The following is a 21,295-nucleotide window of genomic DNA, read 5'->3' as shown; positions in this document are numbered from 1 at the left end:
AAAAATATCTAGCTACACGAGAAGAATAAAGTTAAATCCATTGGCAAAGATGCAAACCGAGTATTACCGTTGGTACTTACCGATGCCATATTAAACGCCGGACCTTGGAGCGTCGGGGTTTGCATCTTCAGGCTTTGGAGGGACCCCGGGTTCATTGTGCTCGTAAACCCCAGCAATCCGCCCATCGTACTTGGCAAGGGCATCCCTTTCCACATCCGAAAGAACAGGGTAATGCCTTGCATATCCCAAGGTAGGCAGAACCTCCAGCATGCGAATGAAAAGCGCGGTGGAACGATCACCAACAATAGCCGGATCATCAGCAAGAATCGTGTGTCTGAAGTACGCATTCACCTTATGACCGTTAACTTCAAAGAACTCACGAGGTGTGCCACGGTTGGCATAAACATGGAAGGAAAAAGGGACGTCGCGGAATGGCTCGCATAGTTCGGCGATGGTCATCTTGTCCGTTGTCCAGCCATCCCAACCATGCAAGACGAAGATGCATTCAGACCTGGACGAGCGGGCTTCTTCGAGAGCCATTTTCAGATACTTGCCGATTCGACTGAGAGTTGGAATTCGGGTATGGGCGGGTTGGATGATTGTCTGCATCTTGTGGGGACGGAGCCCTTGGACCCCGAATCGCTTGCGGTGCTCCGCGACGGTGATTACCAGAAGTGAACGAAGGTATTCGTGCATTTGGGCGGTGGTCATGGTTGCGTTTGGGTAGCTGTGGTCGGTCAGGTTCGAGGCTCGGGCGATGAACACCACCACTGGGCCGAGGGGATTGCGGGTGGGAGACAGGTTTACTTTGGACGGCGAGTCTTGCGTGACGTTGTTGTCCACGGAGGGTGGACGCGATTTTTTCGGCGATTCATCGATAGGAAGCATGGCTGCAGAGGATAAAATGCGCGGGGAGTGAGGGAAGAAGGATGATGGAATAAGAAAAGGAATAAGAAGAGAGTGAGGAAAATACCTGAGTCAATATGAAGGTTTGTTTACAATTGCGATCTGATAGTGTAGCCCAAGTAGGCAAGTACGTTCAGAGGAAGGAGAGGAAGGAGCGACCCTAATTTGAAGATTACATGGACTTTGGAAGGAACGTTGAGAAAGCTGGAAAGCTGAAAAACATTGTAAACATACAAGTCGATTGGTGAGATCCCTTGGAAACGACTATAAGAAAGTGACAATATGATATCAATGTGAATCCATTTCACGCAGTTCAACGCTTCTTGATGCTGATATCAATCTTTCCAATGCCCCAGGCAGCGACAAAGACTGTGAGCAGCCCCGCGAAGATAGTCAAAGGCTTGCGTAGGGCGTCAATCATGGAGTAATCGTATGTAACCTAATGGTAAGTTAGCATAACTGTGAGATAAACAAAGTGACAATGGAAATCAATACATACCACGAACTTGGAGTCACGCGCTTCATCGGTCAGACTGTCAACCGCCAGGGTCAAGGTGGTCCGGCCCAGGGTATCCATGTAAGTCTTGAGAGAGCTCACGTGAGCGTGAATGTGGTTCGCCCCAGGAAGGCCATTGCTGTTGGCTCCATCGAAGATCTCGAAGCGGACATTGTGAGCACCTTCAGGGAGAACAACACGCACAATCACACGCTCATACTGGATACCTTCAGCCATCTTAGGTCCCTCAATGAGCGGGGCCTTGAGGACATAGGAGTCGGAGTCGACACCCGCGGCACGGCGCAGGAACGAAGCAAGGTCGTTGTTCCATCCAATGCGGAAGCTGTAGTTCCAGCCTCCGAAGATGGGGTAACGGGGCTTCAGCTCCAAACTACCAGCGCTCTTACCAACACTTGGACGGTAGCGGCTGGTCGAAACATTGCCGATATCATCAATGAAGTAAGGGTCGACAGAGCCGGGAAGAAGCGGATATGTCAGCTCACGGACCGCCGAAGTAGGCGCTTTCTGGTAGTTGGTGTAAGTCCACTCGACGCGCGAGAACTGGTTGGTCAGCTCCGAGCCGTTGTTGCGGAGCCAGTACCGTTCCTCGGTTGCAAGGTTGCCGCCCCAGTGCGAGACCTCCAGGTCACGCTCCAAAAGGTTTACGGTGATTACGGGCTTAGTGAACTCGTAGCGCACGGTAATTGGGTGCTCGGTGCCCGGGGCCACCTCGGCGGTGTCATACGGACCGTAAGTGTATGTCGCGCCCTTGCGCTCGGGGTCCGAGCCGGACTTGAGACCATCAGTGGTTGTGTAATCCGGCACATTGGTACTGGGGAATTTCAGCTTGGTCTTCTGGGTATCGGTCGTGTAGGCGGATGGCATATAGGCAGAGAAGGAGTAGGTAAGGTATTGCTTGTCCGCCTGTCCAATGGTCGCGGGAAGCGGGCTGAGAGAGGAAAGCACCGAGTACGAGATTCCAAGGGTAATCTGCGACTTCGGGGCCAGAGGCTCGGGAAGATGAATGACGAAGTATTGGTTGCCGCTGTTTCAATCGATGTTAGAATTCGTGTCACAGTGTATGTGCCTCGTCCCATTACAAGGCTAGACCCCTGGCGCGGCCATTGGTCTCCCAATTGCTACTCACTCAGATGATACAGCTTCAGTGTAGTCCACATTGAAGCGTCCTTTCTCGGGGGTCTTCTTATCCCTCACTTCGAAGCCTCCAATACGGTCAAACACCTCGGCAGAGAAGGGGATGTAGTAGTCGTTCTGAGGCTTCTTGTCGACATTCTCCACAACAACATTGACTGTTTCCCGCACATAGCTCTTTTCCAAATTGGTATTCCGAACCAGATTTGTGTTTTTGAAAACCTGCGGTGGTTTGAAGCCGGACGGAAGATCCAATCGACTAGACGTAGTAAGGTTGGTTGCGGCGCACAGGCTGGGCGCGAGCAGCCCAAGCACCGTGGCGGTGAAAAACCTCATTATGAATACCTGGAGGACACAATTTCTCCAAGGTTCAAAAGGTTCAAGAATCCAAGTTGTGAATGTGTCTGGTCGATGAACCTTGGGGAGCTTGCGAAGCTGATGATACGTGGTCCCCATTGTATACTAGGGTCGCCGAAGCGGCCACATCGCGCACTCCGGCTTATCACTGATAAGGGCCTAGTTGATCTCGGGAGCTTCTTCTCATCTTGCTTCTTTGCTTCCTGCATACTTTGAGGTGCAGGTTCAAATTGGCTAGAGGTACAGCTGGATCTTCTCTTCAGCTATCATCATGTTGTCACGCACGATGTTCGCATCTCGAGCTGCTCTAAAGTCCGGATGCTTGAGGGGAACCCAACTGTCGTCTGCTCGTCGTTATCATGGTCTTGCCCAGAGCAAGTTCTTTAAGGTGTCAGAAGAGGTGCGTGATGCAGTTGCCACAGGGAAACCAGTCGTATCACTCGAGACGACAATCTATACACACGGTGAGTCTTTCTCTCTTCATTCCTGGGATTGAAGAGTTCCGCTCAAAAGCGGGGAAGCCAAGACTAATGGGCTGTAGGTTTCCCTTATCCCGATAATATTGCTCTCGCCGCCTTGTTGGAGTCTGTTGTGAGAGCCAATGGTGGAGTTCCAGCGACTATAGGAATCCTTGACGGTGTGGCCAAAGTTGGTCTGAGTACGGAAGAGCTTATCGAGCTGGCCTCGACAGCTCAAGATAAGAGCGCTCTGAAAGTGTCTCGTAGAGATCTCGGATATATCTGTGGCATGGTGAGTTGCTGTTACAGTGGCTTAGAGGACTGAAACTGATCTATCTTAGGGTATTGTTGGCAAGCCTATGTATGGGGGTACTACAATCTCGGGCACTATGATCCTGTCAGAACTAGCTGGTATCAAGATCTTTGGTACCGGTGGACTAGGTAAATCCAACGATCAAAGTGTAATCGAGAATTTAGCCCATCTGACTTATTCTAGGTGGTGTACATCGCGGAGGAGAGAACTCAATGGATATCTCTGGTAGGGAAAACTGTGAAAACAAAACCAGCATCCCCAATTATTGACAAATGGTTATAGCCGATCTTACTGAACTCGGACGTACCCCGGTTACGGTGATCAGCTCTGGATGTAAGAGTTTCTTGGACATCCCTCGAACGCTCGAATACCTCGAGACCGAAGGTGTCTGCGTGGGTACATTTGCTGATGGCCGGGATGGCCCCGTTGACTTCCCTGCTTTCTTTACACGAGAGAGCGGCATCCGCAGTCCCCGAGTTATTCAAAATGAAGCTGAAGCTGCTGCCATAGTTTGTAAGTTTACACCATGGGTTGAAAGCTACAGCCTCGTTGACAGAATCCCCAGATGCGCAATCAAAGCTTCCTGTAGCTTCCGGAATTCACTTCGCCAACCCCGTCCCCCTGGAGCACTCAATTCCTAAAGCCGATATGGATATTGTGATTGAAGAAGCTATCCGCCTTTCCCATGTAGAGGGTTACCACGGCAGTGACAACACGCCATTTGTGCTTGCTAAGATCAAGGAACTAAGCGGTGGAAAGAGCGTAGTCGCTAACCGGGCCTTGGTTGAGTCCAATGTCAAGCGTGCAACCCTAGTAGCTGTGGAACTTGCCAAGCTTGAACAAGCTGACCTAGGAACAGGGTCTCGGTGAGTTTTGTTTCTAGATACGAGATACGAGATTCAATCAATGCTAAGTTCGGAGATCTCCTTCCCTATAGACACATGCCATCAATCCCAGGTGTAGCTTTGCCAAGTCAAGTTGAAGATATCCCGAAACCAGCCAGCACGGAAGCACCTATTACACCGACACTAAAGGCAGATGTTGTGGTAGCTGGCTCGCTGGCCATCGATCTGTCCTGCGACTATACTCCATTCGGAGACGAACCCACACAGATTGCACCAGTACCGCACACCTCCAACCCAGCAATTATCGGCCAAAGCCTAGGCGGCGTTGGCCACAACGTTGCCATTGCCGCCAACTACGTCGGTAGCGATGTGCTCTTCTGCAGCGTCGTTGCAGACGATCTCAGCGGCCGCGCCGCACTATCAACCCTTGAAAAAGAAGGCCTCAGCACCGCAGGAATTCAAGTCCTTCCAACGACGTCATCTACCCGCACAGCACAATACATTGCTATCAACGACATCAAAAAGGACCTCCTAGTAGCCATGGCCGACATGGGAATCGTCGAGCTGCCCGAATCCCAGCTCGACTTTGACGGCTTCTGGGAACCTCTCCTCGAACGCACAAAGCCAAACTGGGTCGTTGTCGATGCCAACTGGCGGCCTGAAGTGATGGCCAAGTGGAGTGCTGTCGCACGCAAACACGGCGCACGCGTAGCCTTCGAGCCTGTTTCAACAGCCAAATCCCGACGTCTGTTCGACATCGGTGCAAACAGCACCGGTGCAACTATCGGTCCTAATCAGACTGTGCCAGATAATGCTATTAGCCTTGCGTGTCCGAACCGTCTCGAATTGGCAGCTATGTACAATGCTGCGCGGGAATCTTCCCTTTTCGAGTCTGCGGGATGGTGGCATATCATTAACACGATGAATATGTCTCCGGCGGGCTCGCGCGAGCGTCTCATTGCAGTCACTTCACTGTCTCTCGTCGACGAGGGCCTTCCGCAGCAGACTGTTCAGCTGCTTCCTTTCATCCCCTGTATCGTTACCAAGCTCGGTGGCGCGGGTGCTCTGCTCACTCAGCTTCTACCGCCTGGTGATCCCCGTCTTACGGACCCAGAGTCTGCGCCGTATATTCTTTCTCGCGCGTCGCCTGCGTCGGACGTGCCTTTCGGTGGCGTCTACATGCGTCTGTTCCCGCCTACTGCTATTCTAGGTGCCGATGACATTGTCAGTGTCAATGCGGCGGGTGATACGCTGCTAGGTGTTGTGGTGGCTGGATTGGCTAGGGATTCTTCCGTTCGTGTTGAGGATGTCATTCATATTGCTCAGGAGGCGAGCCGTAAAACATTGGCTAGCGCTGGAGGTGTGAGCAAGGAATTGGTTGAGCTGCGGGGTCTATTGGGGCTGTGACAGGACCCTAGGACTAATGACGTTGGTATCTGAAGTATGGCTCTCCATATGAAACGGGCGCCTTGGGGTCTTCGGACTAATGTATAAATACATCGAACTTTTAGGTATGCCTTTACCTTTCCGTTGTAGTGCTCACTCCTAGCCTCTTTTTGAAGAGTAAAATTGAGTAGGCGTTGGTATTTTGGCTGATTAAACGCAACGGTTCCTTCAACCCGCAGAGACGAGGTCCACTAGAGGGCAATAGGTAGCCCTTCATTTATAGTCGTAATATGCCAACCTTGGCAGTTATTAGGCGATATAGCTGGGTTACCTTAAAGCTCAACAGAATGGAAACAGGTCCATGGTAAGGATTATTACGATATTGTAGGAACAGTTATTTATCAACGCTCGTATTTGTGTGATAAAAGTTGCAAGAAGTGTTATGACCAAACAAGTGTAAAGAGTGAGAACCAAAGCAAACCTCAGATTTGTCCCTTGTGGCCTTAACCTGGGGCAGGGGATGTTCTCGTGCTTTCTCCAGCTCCCTAAATAGCCTGGACATCAACCCAGAACCGAGTATCATCAGACTGATACTTCTTATCGCTCTCAATCTGCTGTTGAATCCATGCCACGGCATCGATGTACGCTATCCACAATGTGAGGATAAGTCAAGCGATTCATAGAATAGGAAAACTCACCATTGATATCAGCCGTGCCTGGGTTTTTGACACCACTTTCTCCGTTGCGATGGCCACTGAACCAGGTTTCATATCCGTAGTGTTTCTCACCCTCGTGACGGGCTTGGATATCTTTGCCCAGATCGGAGCTAGCGAGTATCAGTCAACATGATCGGGGCAGTCTATAAGCCAGAGAACTTACTTGAGGATTGCACCATTATCAACCTCGGCAACGGTCTGTCCGAGGAATTCGGATGCAGAGTGTCGCAAGATGAACCAATTTTGCTTGAAGACACCGAAGTTGGTGGCGTCACCATCCTTCCCGTCACCTGTAGGTATGATTGTTAATACTATACTGGCTTCACAAGCTGGTTACTACCTGTCCATACCATATGTGTAATCGGTGGTCATTTTCGTCGTCTCCAGCATCGCAATCGCGAGGTCACGGGTGTTGCCGCCAGCATCAACCACCGCCTGTTTGCGGGCTCCCAGGCCAGAGATGATTTCGTGGCCCCGATCATCAGCCCGGACCGCGATTTTCTTGAATTCGGCCACTGGAGATGAGAGCACTGCGGGCACAAGTGCCATGACACTAACGAGAGAGAGGAGCTGCATCTTGCAATAAAAGGATAAGAAGGCTTTGTGGTTTGACGGTTCCTAATGAGGTTGAAGGCTTTGATTTTGATTAAGAAAGTGGAGGACAGCAGCTCCTTCTTATATTCAGATATTTTATATAGCTTCAGCAACATAAATCGGGGTGATCCGAGTGCTCTTTCACGACCGTGTGGGAATAGGAAAAGATCACCTCAGTTGAGACACCCCATAAGGGTATTGTCAGAAGATAGCTTATTCTCCTTGTGACTTGGAACACGCGACAATGCGTTTCCTATCTATATCCGGATCGTTTCCTAATCTGGAACCGAACGCTCATCCCAGTGCACGTAAATCTTTCGTCAATGAAACTGGGCCAGTTAAGTAGGATCTTGGCACCGAGATATCCGACATGCCCACTTTACCCCCGGGAGCACCTCGCCGGCGAATAGGGCAAGGAGTAAACATGAGGAGGTATGACAATTGGACTCGAAAGTAGAGAGTAAAAGTCATTAATTGACCAGAGAAGGATATTGATGAAGTTATCTAAATAACAAAGAAAGAGATCATGCGGTAGTCCACAGGGTAAAAGCAACTATACACGATAATATAAATGGGTACTTGGTTAAATCGGATTTCTGCGGAGCTCCTACGTCCTTCAGCCCCGCCCACTATCGGCCCAAATAGGAAACTGGAAAGGCGCATTGGGAGACTCCGTGACATTCTCGGTATAGAACAACCATATCTCCGGAGAGGAGACTGATGTTATACAACATATTTATTGATATAGGTAAAGTAGAACACACTTTTCCCGTTTAGTATCGTGTTCCATCCCCAGAATTTGGGTCTAGGTAACTGCTAGGTGTCGCATCTGTTGGGATCACCTGATCCTGTTCGTAAGGACTGGCAGCTACAATAGCTTCCTCTCCATCTTCTTCTTCTTATTTCCCCGTTAGCAGTCAGTAGAAGCTTCGATACAGTCAGATTGCCTGCTCTATCTTCTCGTAGTATCTCATCAGCATCACAACTAAAACGTCTTCAACGGCGATGTGTGACTGTCGTCTATGGGGCAGGCCTGATACCATTAGGCCTGGGAGTCGGATCTTGTTATTATGACAGCTGGGATTTGGAGTTGACGTGCGCTTGAAGATGCATTCTGCTAGACGAGCGGATTTGTGGCCCCGGATAGACCATTTCACTGGTTCCCTTGCTCTTCTTATACATATTTATGAAAACATTTTATTACTTCTTGCCTTGGTGATTGAGCGGGAATCATCAATGCTACATTCGTCACTGAATATAATTATATGTCAGCGAGCAATATCCCAATTTTGCCGCTCGGAAAGCCCGTTCAAGACACGCTCGAACATGTCTTTCAAGTAATCGAGGGCTTATTTTAGCTCTCCAATTCTCCATATATATCCATGCCAATTAAGAATTCGAAGGACCATGACGATTGACACAGTCAACAATGTTTCGGAGCGAACATCTCAATCAGTAATAAAAAATCAAGCGTCGGAAATTCCCCGGTCTCTGCCACTTAGAATAGGGGGTCTGTCAGCCTGTGGCTTCAATTGGTAAGTTTTCCATCTAGTCAAATCGAGGAAGGACCAAGTTTGAAAGTATCGGGCAGTTCGCATACGCACGAGAGTCACATAAGAAGTCGACGCTAACTACCTTGGGCACGGGACACTCAGAGGTTCCCCGGGCGGAACTCTGGGGAAACCTTAAATGTAAAGTTCACGTGGGTTTACTCCACACGACCAGACTTTAGCGAGGACTAGTGAGGTCTAGAGAGGTCTAGCCCCGGTCGTTAAACCCTCTTCCTCAGAGAGGGAAGACGACTACTCCCCACTCATATCATATCGAATTATCACGCTTTCGCTGGGAGTCAATCCGTGTTCTCCAGAGAGTCATCAACGTGTACCGCCTATACCAAGTGGCTAGTATTGGGGAAAAATCCCAAATCCCTTCCCCCTTTCGATTTCCAATGAACCTCCGTCCCTTCAATTCAAGAATGATAACAACAATTCTTGAATAAAGGCCAAAGCTAATATTTGGAGTCACCCTTTCACAAACCCTCATATGTGCCACCAGATGGCATCCAAAGCTCGCCATAGCCAAGCGGAAGTCTCCTTCGATGAGATTCCCCTAGAGCGGGGTTCAAATTCCAACGATGAGGACATCTTTTCCGATCTATCAGCCCGCATCCCCAGCCTACAACCGCTGTCATCGGCGGCCAGAGCAGCCACTAGGGCGGAGCGAAAGATGTCGCTACTCACCGGTTGTCAACTTTATCCAAAGGCAATCTTATGGTCAATTGTCCTCTCGTCAACGATCATTATGGAAGGCTACGACACGACACTTCTCGTCAGTTTCTTTACATTCCCGGTCTTCAATCAGAAATATGGAGCCCCAGACCCATCTCAGCCGGGAAACTTTGAGATTTCCTCCAAGTGGCAATCGGGCCTAACCTCTGCAGCCGTGGTTGGCCAAATCCTCGGGTTATTTATGAACGGCTTCCTCGCAGACCGGTTCGGCTATCGCCGGACAATACTGACAGCCTTGGTCTCTTTATGTTGCTTTATATTCTTGCCTTTCTTCGCCGTGAATCTCCAGATGTTCTTAGTTGGCCAGGTTTTATGCGGGATTCCGTGGGGAATATTTCAAACCTTAGGCACAACGTATGCGGCAGAGGTGATGCCAGTTGCACTTCGGGCATATATTCTAAGCAGTATGAACATTTGTTGGTTGATTGGACAACTATGTGCTGTTGGAGTAGTTCGCAGCCAAGCAGGCAATGAAACGGAGTGGGCATATCGCATGCCACTTGCCTTGCAGTGGGCCCTGGCTGTTCCAATTATAATCGGAGTTTACTTCGCACCCGAGTCCCCAGGTACGAGGTGTCCCCTAACTCAATTCTTCCGCTAGTTATTTATTCGAACCTTACACTACCATTAGGGTGGCTGGTTCGCAAGGAGCGGCCCGGGGAGGCTAGAAGGACATTACTGCGTCTTACCACAGCACACGACGCTTTCAACATTGACGAGGTAGTAGCGATGATGACACATACCAATGAGACGGAAAAGCATCTGGGCAACGGTCAAATCACATACTTGGACTGCTTTAAAGGGATCAATTTCCGACGCACGGAAATTGCCTGCATGATCTGGATTACACAGCAAGCTTCCTTCTCCAGCTCGGGGACTTACGCAGCATATTTCTATCAACAAGCCGGTCTCAGCGTTCAAAATTCCTTCACTCTTGCTATCGGTATGTATGGCATAGCTATAGTTGGCGCGATCCTGTCGTGTTTCTGGATGAGGCGAGCCGGGCGCCGTAGGATCTACCTCATTGGTCTCGCCGTCTCAATGGCTATTCTCACGGTTGCAGGCGGTATTGGGTGCATACCTACAACAAATGCCCAGTCATGGGCTCTTGGGGGCCTCATTACCTTCCTCTCATTCATCTACAACCTCAGCATTGGGCCTATATGTTATGTCCTTGTTGCAGAGATCCCTTGCACCCGGCTGCGCATCAAGACTGTTATCCTCGCCCGTATCGTTTACAATATGGCTTCTATCGTGACCAATGTTGTTACCCCACGAATGCTGAATCATACAGCATGGGATTGGAAGGGGAAATCGTGCTTCTTCTTTCTGGGATTTAGCGCCGTGTGTTTCATTTGGTGCTACCTGCGACTCCCGGAGACATTTGGGTTAAGTTACTTGGAGATTGATATCCTGTTTGAAAGGAGGGCTAAAACCAGCAAGTTCCGGGAACTTCAGCGGCATCTTGCGAATAGAGGCTATTTCAGCGTGCCAGATGAGGGTCAAAAGCAGCCCGCCATGTGGTAATGAGTGTTGTTTATTTTCCTAGAGACATATGTATATTATGTATGATATAATGACCTGTTTGGTACCTGCACTTACATTGCTTAGTTATCTAGATATGCCAAAATCCTCGGATGACCTTCCGAGTTACTTTATCTAACCAGCCAGCGAAGTGAGACACTCGGAGGCAATTGCAAGATGAATTTGATGGTAGAGGATAGCTGGACGGAAAAGTAATCCTAACAGTATTTGACCTTCCGTTACCCAATGTTTCCATTTCGTCCGGCAGATCATTAAATCCCCGAATCCCTTCTTACTGGTCTTTAATCTCTTTGTCCGAGCGAGGCTCCCATCCCGCTTCAGCCATCTCAAATGACTCAAATAAGAAGGCCGGTGCAACCGTGCAACCAACTAAGGTCCAAGGCCCTAGACTTCGGGCATGCTGCCACTCTTGGCACTCAACAGCTTTCTGAGGCCGTTGGCCCTATATAGAATAAACATTGTCAAGTGGCCGTGACACACACACAATAAAGAAATAACTTACCGCTGCAAAATCAATCCCTAGAATCGTGTCCCGGATGGGTGTTCCATCATTCCAGGATAGTGAGAGTTGCATAGGGGCGCCAGCGTAGTAATGCCATACCTCGACGCCATCGAGGACACGGTGCCATTGCGAGAGGCCACTTTTTCCTTCGAGAAGGTAATAAATGCACGTGCTATGTGAGCGATCGTTTGATGAATTGCGGTCGCGGAAGGTCTCGACGTAGTATCCCTTTTCTGGGTGTGGGGAGAGATTCAATGTCTTGATAATCTCTTGTGCGGATTGATTGTTCGCCATGCTGGTAAAAGGGTGGGGTGAAGATGTGCTTTGAGGGTAAGTTAAGAGCGGGAAAGAGATGACAATCAAATATATTCCAAGGTTTACCCTTGATGAGTAACTAGCTTACGATATCAATAGAAATCATATCAGCTTACTTTCTACGACAATATCATGGACATCAAGAAAGAAAATATTTTTTATTAATTGAACACCAAATTGTGGAACCAAAAGAAAAATCGATATTAAGGGTGTAATTTGCAGCCAACACAAGGTGCAGGTGGTTCTTCGCTGTGGTATATATTGGCCCTTGGTTCCCCAGCTACATTCAGATACCCCACAGCACCTTTTTCAAGACGAAATATAGCATGGTCCACAAGCGTATACGTCCCAGGAACCATCATTTTCATATCAACAATCGTAGAACCGCCCGGGGGAACACTTACAGTCGAAACAAACTGTCCAGGGGGGTAACAACGTCACCATCGCGATAGACCTTCTGAAAGTTGCTCCCAATGACATGGAACGAACTCGTCAGGTTAGGCCCTGCATTCCCAAAAAATATACGAACTCTCTCATCCACGGAAGCTTTGAGGGGTTTATCCCTCGTTAACGCGGCCTCATGTCCATTGAAGACAACGACACTTGGCTCCTCTCGAAGCGCATTTGGATACGAAAACTCCACTTCCGACGACGGTTTTCCGTTGTCCTCGATTTCCGGCGCCTCGTGATAAAACTCGCTCTGCATCACGTAATACTCGCGATCTACCGAGGGGAGATCCCCTTCGGCTGGTTGCACATACATGAGCCCGTACATGCCGTTGGCAATATGCACTGGTACCGGTGCTGCTGCACAATGGTACACATAAAGACCTGGCCAGTGGAGCCGAAACCTTCCTGTCTTGGTCTGACCTTCTTCTGCTGTTGTCAATGCAGAACCACCCCTGGTCCGTGAATTGCATGGCAGTCGATGTTGTGCGGGTTGCCGGTGTCGTCACAGTTCGTCAGTGATATCTCCACGACATCGCCCACTCGAGCTCGTATGAACGGGCCAGGGACAGTGCCATTGAAATTCCATTGTTCGTACTTGTACTGACTGGACAACTGTTTCAGCTTGGTGGAAGTTGTTAACGGCACCTCGAGGAGGACAGGGTAGTTTCGAGTGATCGATGGAGGGACATTTGGTGCAGATGTGAGCACTGCTTTCTCTTTCGGGAGGTCTGAGATGTCTTTGTATTGTTCTTCAGGGGTATCGCGAGGGACGGAGTGTAATTGCGATGTTTCATTCGCCTGAGGCACTAGGATTGGGTCGGACCCTCTTGCTTTCTCGGCCTTGGCTGAGTCCATCCTGAGTGTGCCCTGGTGTCGAAAATACACGAGCACACTGAAGACGACTGAGGCAGATAGAGCAAGGAAGTATCTTGATGAGATGTATCCTTCATGGCTGTTTTCTCTAGTTTTGGATTGTCCTGTCGAAATATACCTAGTCTGTCTGATTCTGGCTTGCAAAAGGGGTGGTGGGAATGGGGTATAGGATGAAGGGTGGAATAACTTTTTGTTTCTTAGAGCGCGGTGTTGCCTGGTCACCACCAGATTTCGGAAGAAATTCAACATCATACGAGAATAAATTCATCCGTCTTTGGATGATTGACTGAAGCCCGATACTGATCGCCATTGATTGTTATTCCCTCCAGGGCTACCTACCTAGGTAGGTATATGTATGACATAAATCATGACGTAATATTTGCCACAAGCTGTGTATCCTACAAAATCAAGAATAAGAACAGCACACTTAATATAGATTCTATAAAGGGTTATAATTGGACCTTAGGGGGAAAGAAGTATATCTACCTAGGTAGGGATCGTAATGAAGTAAGTCGATAAGTGAGAAGTGAGAGTATTGCCGGTTCTTTCTCTATCTAGCCATATTTCCTATATACTGAATCTGATCTATATAAGACCATTGAATCTTATTTTTGCTTCTAGATCTTTAGTATAAGTGTTATTCCTAGACATTTGATCAAATATACACACACTACTTTCCAAAGTATTCGCCTATAAACTCGGGATTTATGAGACAATTGCCAAATAGTAAACGAATCTATCTGGTTTCTTGCCCACCTTGCTTTTCCCTACACCAATTAAGACACACTCAGCCTAATTTGGACAGAGAGAATCAGAAGAGTGGGACATATACAGGGCCATTCGAGTCGACCCAGTCAAAGCGATCGGATGACTTTGCCAACTACACATCCTTGGGACCTTAAGCTCCTCTCTGCTTCTTGGACCGGTTGAACAGGGTGCCGCCTAAAAGGCTGTGTGACAGATACCAAGATAAATAGAAACACGATGTTGATTATGAGTATGGTATGTATGTTATCTTGGTAGTCCCTATTGACCTCCATGCAGTCATCTACAAGACAGAGAAACATATTAAAACACCACCTAACTCTCAATATCCTTTAGCGGCTTTTGACGTCGGCACAAGTCCCGGATCCAACAATCCAACCTGTACAAGCACACCAGCCTGATCCCAATAAAGACTCTGGCGGGTAATCTGACTTCCACTGAAGCTTGCCACCACAACGACAATTACCTTGATTTCTCGATTGGTTGGTGAAACACCAGGTAACAACCATGGAATCTCAGCAGTATGTCGACAAGCAAACAACATCTCATCCACGATGCGATCCACACCTACAGTGCGCGACAGAAGACGGACATTCTGATCAACCGGCCCAGCAGGGATGTACGCATTAGCGAAGAAATCTCTCAAGGTTGAGATATCAGAGCCTGCAATATACATATTAGTAAATCCCCGAACCATATCGTAGATAAAATAGAAGGGGGAGAAAAGAAAACAACTCACCTCCAGCATCGGTAGGAATACACTTGACAAAAATCTCACCAGCGGGACATCCCATCTCACCATAATGGCTATGGCCAGTCAACATCGCAACCGCGGGCTCAAAGCCAGAACCTTCAAGATTCCGTTTCCGCAACTCCAGCTCCCCAGTCACACGATCCCAATACTCTTCCCAGACAGTCTCGATATCAGCAACCGCCCAGTGACTCCCGATATTGAACGAGCGCCGTAGACATCCCAGCGCGCGACTCCACGCCAATTGCGAGCTGATTTCATCGTCGACGTTCAAATGCAAATCCACCTCGCCTTCTTTCTCTTCTGCAATTTCCCGCTCGGCAAACCCGGCTCTGGACCCCGGGTACGTGTACACGTAGCATCGATGTTTTTTCTTGTATGTGACATCTCCTTCTAGGACACTAATACCGATCCATGGCCACAGCGCGCAGGGCTGGACTCGTGGGCCTGGAATGTGAACTTGGATGGGGAGATATGTCGACTTGGAGGCTGGGCCAAAGATTGAACTTGTATCTGAGCAGCCTGGCGTTTCACAGTTTTCTTTTTCCCTGTAGGTGAACTGGTCTGTTGAAGAGAGGGGATAATAGGCTATCAAGGCGCATAGGTGTGGGAATGGGTTTGTGTTGCTTGATACTGTGTGGTGTAGGGCTAGGAGGAGGTAGGCGGGTCGGTGATATGCTGGGAGTATAAGGTTAGTTGGGGTTCTGGTAACTATATATTGCAAGGATGAGGAGTCTGCTTCGAATAGCGAAGCTTGTACATAAGATGACAAAGAAAGTCGAATAGAAGACATACCGACTATCGCATACCGCTCTCCATTCTCGAGTTCATCTTCTTTCTCGTGCACCACCTTCGTCAGCGCTTTTGTGTCCTTCTCCTCATCCCCGCTGCCGAGGAATGGGATATAGATCACATCGAATCCTTCTGCCTGGAAGCGGTGGACTACGTGGGTATCGAACGCCATGGTGTCGGAAATCAGAAGTAGGTGTCGGGGTGCTCGCTCTTCATATCGCCAGCTGCGTTTACCGGAGCTGGTGCTCACTGTTCGATGTATTCCGTGTGGATGAGATGTTGCGGAATTAGGACCCGTAGAATCTGCGTCTATGTCTGCTGGATTACTGCCGGAGCTTTGGGCTCGGCGTCGAGTGAGGCGTTGGAATACGTTAACCATGGTCTGAGTGTGGGCTGGTTTAATTATGAGGACATTTAGCCTTGTTTATATGGGGAAGTATCTATTTGGAGTTCGGAATGGTCGGATTGCTGTTTGCCAATACTTAGGGTTCTTGGATGACGTCATCGAGTACTTATATGGGCAGCTTGTGATAGATTTTTTGATAGAAGCGGCACAGTATCTATGTTTCCAACCTTAGTGGAGGGAACAATTTCTATAAACAATTTTTATAAACGCGTTGACAGAACGCTATGAAACATGGCAACGGCCAGCCGCCAGCTTATCGAACACGCCGAGGATACAAAAATACGACCAGAGGGATGTAAAGAATATAAGGCAAATTTATTTTATTATCGGTCTATATATTTCGAGTAGGTGAAAGTAAGAGAAACCTCCCTAAGCTGCACCTGGGCAAGTCTTCATGCTTGGAAGATGCATCTAGTAGAATCAGATAACATGGTAACAAAAAGACGCTTCCTCTATATCTATACACCGAAATGATCTGATCTGTGCTATAGAAAAATAAGAACAATCGCAATGCAGGATAATCATTTCACCAACCCCAAATGGTATGATATCCATATCCAACCCCACTTAATCAAAGCTCACCAACCACGCACGATCCTCACTGACTTCCCCAGATGTTTTACCACTCTCAACAATATAACACTTATAAGCCTCGCGCAACAGACTCTCCCGCGCAACCTCACAATCCACCCGAATATCCTCCACCAACGCCTCCAGCGAGACATAATCAAACTCAGGCCGGATATAACCCAGAATCAGCAGGTTGAGTCGTGTCTTATAGAAATCCGGCAAGCGATTGAATTTAGTATGACCCTCTTGCCCGGCAGCTGTGGGTGATGGTTCCGTGAGAGCAGGCATGATATGGATTTCCTAGAATGAGCAACGCGCGTCAGTCTGATACCGCTACCGATACCGATACCCCTACCAAAATGCGGGGTTCAACATTTGGCGGTATTTCAGCCGGTTTGTCATGTATCACATACCACAGATCGCACGGTGTTCTTATAGAATGGGTTATACCCGATACTCAGCACAGCAGGCAGAACCACCGCTGTGGAGGTGCTGCCTTCGGTCGTCTCGTGGTGGTATGTTTTCGGGTCGAGCGCTACGACGCCGTAGTAGACGCCGGTTGTAAGCTCCGGGTGCTTCTCGGATAGGTCATCTGCGGGGATGTTGGCGGTGGGGATTCCAAGCTGTAGTCATCCGCAAGAGCGAGTCAGCGATAAGTTTTTGCTGTGTCCGTTGCTGCGCGGTTATGGTAGCAGGGTTGTTAGGTTCCCGGATTCATGGACTTACGTCTTTGCTCCCGCGGCCAAATCCCTTGATCACTGGCCCTGACAGTCTTATGGGGAAAGGAGGCTCTGGGGAGTCGGGGCCAGCTACCGGGTCGCGCGGCTTGGACATGATTCTGTTCGGGTGAGGGTAAGGTGGAGCGTGGATATTGGCACAGACGGGTCTGTGAATAGTATCGTTTTGTCTGGTTTATACTGATTGTGTGATTTAGCAATGGTTTGGCGTGATGCTGGCGTTGAGTGTATCTGAACATGACCGAACCCTCGTGTGGTGGGGGTTATCGCGATAAGGATATATAATTAGATGCCTTTTCTATCAGGCACCGCTTCACATGCAATCCCAATGTTAGATTGAAGGTTGGATTAAGCTTATTTCTTTGTTTTAAATTTAGATCCGTTGATGGTCCAGGGCTCAACGAGGTCAGAAATGACCCCACTCAATATCATGGCATTATGCTCATACAGTAACGATCCCGTCCCAGAGATATCATTTTTTGTCCCTTTTAAGCGCCGCAAAAAGAAAACAAAACAAGAAAGCATATCGACAATCCTGGAATTGGTTCCAGGAATCCAAGAAGAACAACGTATATACGAGAACATATAACAAAAAAAGACCCCGTCGCCCAGTGGCCCGAATGAAATCAACATCAAAGGGAATCATACAATTCCAGAACCAGGAAATATGTACGGTAGAACAGTAGAAGAAAAGAAGACAGGCCTGATGTTAGGCCCTGTCAAGGGTATGAAGGGGTTATCCGAAACAAGAGCAGGTAACAAATCCAAAGAAAAAAATCAAAAATCAAATGCATGGCAAGAACTAGACGATGGCGCGTTAGCATGAGCACAAATATGAGAGGTTATGTGTGATCTTAAGAGACTTACATTCATCACAATGAGCATCGGGATATCGAACACATCACGTTTCACTGTCCAGCAGTACGCGCATTCGACCTTTCCGTCCTTGAAACCAAGTTGGTTCATGCCAGCCTCGCCAGCAATGCCACCCTTGCGGAGGTGGTTGCTCCACTTTCCGTTGTCATCGGGCTGTCCTACATCCATGTCCTCCTTGGTCTTATATTTGAGCAGCTTGCACCGAGTCATGACACTACCACGAGAATCGCCGAATGCCAGACGCGCAAAGTCCTCGTAGAACTCCACAACACTGTCATCGTCAAGAAGTTCGGCCAAGAATACTGGCTGGGGGCGTCCGGTGCCAGAATTCTCTAATGTTGTGCCGCGCGGTGTAAAACTACCGCGTGACGTTATTCCGGACTGAGGTACGCCCGAACCACCGGTGTTGACGTTGAGGTTTGCCTCTTTTCCTAGAAGCACGTCTTTCTTCCATCCGGTTAGGATGCTGAACTCCTTGCCTACGGCGGCAATCTCGCCGGTTCGTCGGCAGACGATGGTCGGCGTTCCACATGCATTGATGAAGTCCTCGTACTCCCAGAGAGTTCGTTGGAAGCATTTTTCCATGAAGATGAGATCATCTCGATTAAGAGTCTTAGTAGTTGCGATAAAAGAGGGTCGAATAGATGCAAGCGCCTTGGCAATTCGCACGGTCTTTTGCGGCGAAAAGCGACGTTGGATGAAAGCAGTCAGATTGTGGAAGCCACTGGTGTAAGCATAAGGCTCCTTCACGCTTTCGTATATTGAGGAAGGATTGCGGTGGCGCCGTTTAGGACCAACCTGCAAATTTGGGTGCTTCAAGATCGATGCTGACGGCACCTGGCGTTGTCCATTCGGCACCAGGCTGTTGGACTTGGGAGCTGGGGCAGGGGCAATATTATTGAATGGGACGTCGTCAAATGCACCCGTTGCAATATTCGGACTTGGGGCCGAGCCAGGACTGGTGAAGCTTGCTGGTCCACTTTCAATCGCAAATGCATGTGGTGCATTTGCTTTCATGTGTTCGGGGAGCATGGTATTTTGGCCATACACACCGCCGACATTCACATGCTGGCCCGAGGCCGGCCCGGTCGACCATTCATTTAGGAGAGGATCACCGAACATGAAAGGTTGATTCCCTGGGCTTTCTCCAAAGCCAGGAGCTGGTGTGGAGAACTGGGCAGACCCACTGCGACCGATCGATCCTCGCTGTCCTGCAGAGTCAGTAGGAGAGTCACCAGCTGCCCCGGTGGCCATATGCCCAAGCATGCCGAATTCCAGAGCACCGTATCGATTTTCGAAGTTCATGCTCGATAGATCGAAGTTGAAGAGCGCTGGATCACTAGGATCAAAAAATGGCCCTGCAAAAGGATTTTGAGACTGACTTGTATCCCCAGAGAGAGCACCTGGGGTAGGCTGCTGGTTTACAGTCGATGAAAGACTCGGGTTTCGACCATTGGTGCTGTTCTTCATGTTAAAAGTGGGTGAAACAGGTGATTGCGTGGTAAACGGGCTTTGGCTCATGGAGGATTCTTGATAAGGATTGTAAGATCCTGCCTGTGTCTGGGGCGTAGGGTAAAAGTTGTTATTCGTGGGATTGGTTGCTTGTTGACTATGTTGGCTGTGTTGCTGGTTGGAATTGACAGCATTTGTGCCATTTCTAGATATAGGCAGGTTATTGCGGAGCGTGTTGTTGTATAGATTGGTGTTGTTGCTGCTACTGACAGCTGGCATCAACGCCCCATCGGGAGCATCGTGGAGATACTTGGCCTTTTTGCGAACACCATCATGGCAAGCATCTTGAAGTCCACGTTTGATACAACGTTGACACGGTCGTTCGTCGCCTAAACCCGATATATATTAGTTAGTTATCTAACAAGGGCTGGGGATCAATCTATCATCATACCGCAAGTCAAATGAGCTCGTTGGCATGCAAAGCAAGCTCGCCGGGCCTTCTTCCGTCGCGGTCGGGAGGGGTCCTTGGCATTAGCTGCTTTGCGATCCGCTTTGCTATCGCCATTAGTCTTGGGCTTTACGTCCGATTGTTCGTGTTCCGTGATATCAGCGGAATCGCGATCCCCACTGTAGTCCCGTGCAGGAACTGGGGTGCCGTCCTTGGCTTCCATGTTCATTTCGGCATGTATCCCGGGAACGGTGATCTATGGACACGTCCACAAAAGTTGAGGTAAATCGGTGCTTCAAACCGAGTAAACCACTTTCCGTGCCTTCTTGTGTTTATCTAAAGAAACAAATCGTGGTGACGACAATACCGATGGATACCATCCGCGCTGCGATCTCGGCGGGCCAGCGGATCCACGTGCACAAGATTCGATCCAGCTTGTGACAGAGAAAAAAGAACGATCGCAAATTGTTGATTGTCCGGGTTGAGACTTGAAATTCACCCAAGTCACCTCTTGAAGGTCGGAGGGGCCTCCGGTCTGTGGTTCCTATGATCGCGCGTTTGCGACTACAGTTGGCGGGGAATCCGATGCGGAATCACGGCGAGTCGGGCCACGGGTATAACGGGGGACAATCGACTGGAGATGCGACGGATGTACGATGATCTGACACATTGAAGGATTTCAATGTGGGTTGTAGATGGAGAGAAATTGGCGCAAAGCTGACAGAAAATTCCCGCAACGGTTTGGGGCTGAACTGGGAGTGGAGAGAGAGGTGGACGATTTTGTTCGGCTGCGGGGAAGAAGTGAATTTCTCTCTAAACGCGAGAACCGTGCCGATACGAGGCCGAGAGAAGTTGGAGAAAGAAAGAAAATCGAGGCAAATATTATTCGCGGGGAAGGTCGAAGAAGAAGTGGATGACTCCCAAGAACGGCTCTCTCTCTCTCTCTCGGGAGTGTTCCCGTGACTGGGTGTCTAAGCAAGACACTTCCCAACCTTGGAAGGTTAACACGACACAGTCCAATTGTAAAGGATAAGTTAAAGGACTGAATGAGACTCGCGTGAGTGACAGGATATAATTATTTTTCTATATTTTCTATTATGTATTTTATCTATTATTTTAGAATTTTCACATATATTTCGCACTTCTAAAAAAGGCGCACCTGGGCAGGGCTGGCTATACTTCTTCGTAAAACAGCCACCATTTTACCTAATTAATTCTCCTGGTTTTTTATTATTTTTTTTATTATTTTTGCTACCCAACGTATTAATCCCTCGTTGGGCCTGTTTTAATTATCTTCTGATC

At 48.8% G+C, this 21,295-nt stretch overlaps 9 protein-coding genes across 9 annotated transcripts; 2 read left to right on the top strand and 7 right to left on the bottom strand.

Annotated features, from left to right (window-relative positions):
• Positions 1-90: 90 nt before the first annotated feature.
• N7516_002789 (dolichyl-diphosphooligosaccharide--protein glycotransferase subunit OST1) lies at positions 91-3,010 on the bottom strand (the record flags this gene model as incomplete). Its single annotated transcript, XM_057215509.1, has 5 exons — positions 91-973; positions 1,141-1,159; positions 1,225-1,345; positions 1,406-2,447; positions 2,550-3,010. The coding sequence occupies 5 exons, from the start codon at positions 3,008-3,010 to the stop codon at positions 91-93; spliced, it is 2,526 nt and encodes an 841-aa protein (XP_057077392.1).
• A 172-nt stretch (positions 3,011-3,182) lies between these two features.
• On the top strand, positions 3,183-5,934 carry N7516_002788 (pseudouridine-5'-phosphate glycosidase/carbohydrate kinase family protein; the record flags this gene model as incomplete). Its single annotated transcript, XM_057215508.1, has 7 exons — positions 3,183-3,375; positions 3,453-3,661; positions 3,711-3,810; positions 3,866-3,907; positions 3,965-4,195; positions 4,248-4,548; positions 4,620-5,934. 7 exons carry the CDS (start codon positions 3,183-3,185, stop codon positions 5,932-5,934), a joined length of 2,391 nt encoding a protein of 796 aa, XP_057077391.1.
• A 524-nt stretch (positions 5,935-6,458) lies between these two features.
• On the bottom strand, positions 6,459-7,205 carry N7516_002787 (uncharacterized protein; the record flags this gene model as incomplete). The annotated part of the gene is made up of 4 exons (XM_057215507.1): positions 6,459-6,559; positions 6,612-6,739; positions 6,793-6,919; positions 6,980-7,205. The coding sequence occupies 4 exons, from the start codon at positions 7,203-7,205 to the stop codon at positions 6,459-6,461; spliced, it is 582 nt and encodes a 193-aa protein (XP_057077390.1).
• Positions 7,206-9,278: 2,073 nt separating this feature from the next.
• N7516_002786 (putative MFS sugar transporter) lies at positions 9,279-11,038 on the top strand (the record flags this gene model as incomplete). Its single annotated transcript, XM_057215506.1, has 2 exons — positions 9,279-10,077; positions 10,143-11,038. 2 exons carry the CDS (start codon positions 9,279-9,281, stop codon positions 11,036-11,038), a joined length of 1,695 nt encoding a protein of 564 aa, XP_057077389.1.
• A 289-nt stretch (positions 11,039-11,327) lies between these two features.
• N7516_002785 (cupin domain-containing protein) lies at positions 11,328-11,852 on the bottom strand (the record flags this gene model as incomplete). The annotated part of the gene is made up of 2 exons (XM_057215505.1): positions 11,328-11,498; positions 11,559-11,852. 2 exons carry the CDS (start codon positions 11,850-11,852, stop codon positions 11,328-11,330), a joined length of 465 nt encoding a protein of 154 aa, XP_057077388.1.
• Positions 11,853-12,758: 906 nt separating this feature from the next.
• On the bottom strand, positions 12,759-13,178 carry N7516_002784 (putative multicopper oxidase; the record flags this gene model as incomplete). Its single annotated transcript, XM_057215504.1, has 1 exon — positions 12,759-13,178. One exon carries the CDS (start codon positions 13,176-13,178, stop codon positions 12,759-12,761), a length of 420 nt encoding a protein of 139 aa, XP_057077387.1.
• Positions 13,179-14,283: 1,105 nt separating this feature from the next.
• Positions 14,284-15,883, bottom strand: N7516_002783 (dienelactone hydrolase; the record flags this gene model as incomplete). Its single annotated transcript, XM_057215503.1, has 3 exons — positions 14,284-14,624; positions 14,701-15,390; positions 15,508-15,883. The coding sequence occupies 3 exons, from the start codon at positions 15,881-15,883 to the stop codon at positions 14,284-14,286; spliced, it is 1,407 nt and encodes a 468-aa protein (XP_057077386.1).
• A 594-nt stretch (positions 15,884-16,477) lies between these two features.
• Positions 16,478-17,314, bottom strand: fmn1 (riboflavin kinase; the record flags this gene model as incomplete). Its single annotated transcript, XM_057215502.1, has 3 exons — positions 16,478-16,780; positions 16,894-17,103; positions 17,207-17,314. 3 exons carry the CDS (start codon positions 17,312-17,314, stop codon positions 16,478-16,480), a joined length of 621 nt encoding a protein of 206 aa, XP_057077385.1.
• Positions 17,315-18,001: 687 nt separating this feature from the next.
• N7516_002781 (Zn(II)2Cys6 transcription factor domain-containing protein) lies at positions 18,002-20,222 on the bottom strand (the record flags this gene model as incomplete). The annotated part of the gene is made up of 3 exons (XM_057215501.1): positions 18,002-18,019; positions 18,085-19,934; positions 19,997-20,222. The coding sequence occupies 3 exons, from the start codon at positions 20,220-20,222 to the stop codon at positions 18,002-18,004; spliced, it is 2,094 nt and encodes a 697-aa protein (XP_057077384.1).
• Positions 20,223-21,295: the final 1,073 nt, after the last annotated feature.

This window comes from Penicillium verrucosum (assembly GCF_028828655.1).
Source record: "Penicillium verrucosum strain IBT 35672 chromosome Unknown utg000001l_segment0_segment0, whole genome shotgun sequence".
In the NCBI taxonomy this organism is placed as follows: domain Eukaryota; kingdom Fungi; phylum Ascomycota; class Eurotiomycetes; order Eurotiales; family Aspergillaceae; genus Penicillium; species Penicillium verrucosum.
The sequence above is the reverse complement of the archived record's forward strand: the minus strand, read 5'-3'. Positions and strand labels throughout refer to the sequence as shown.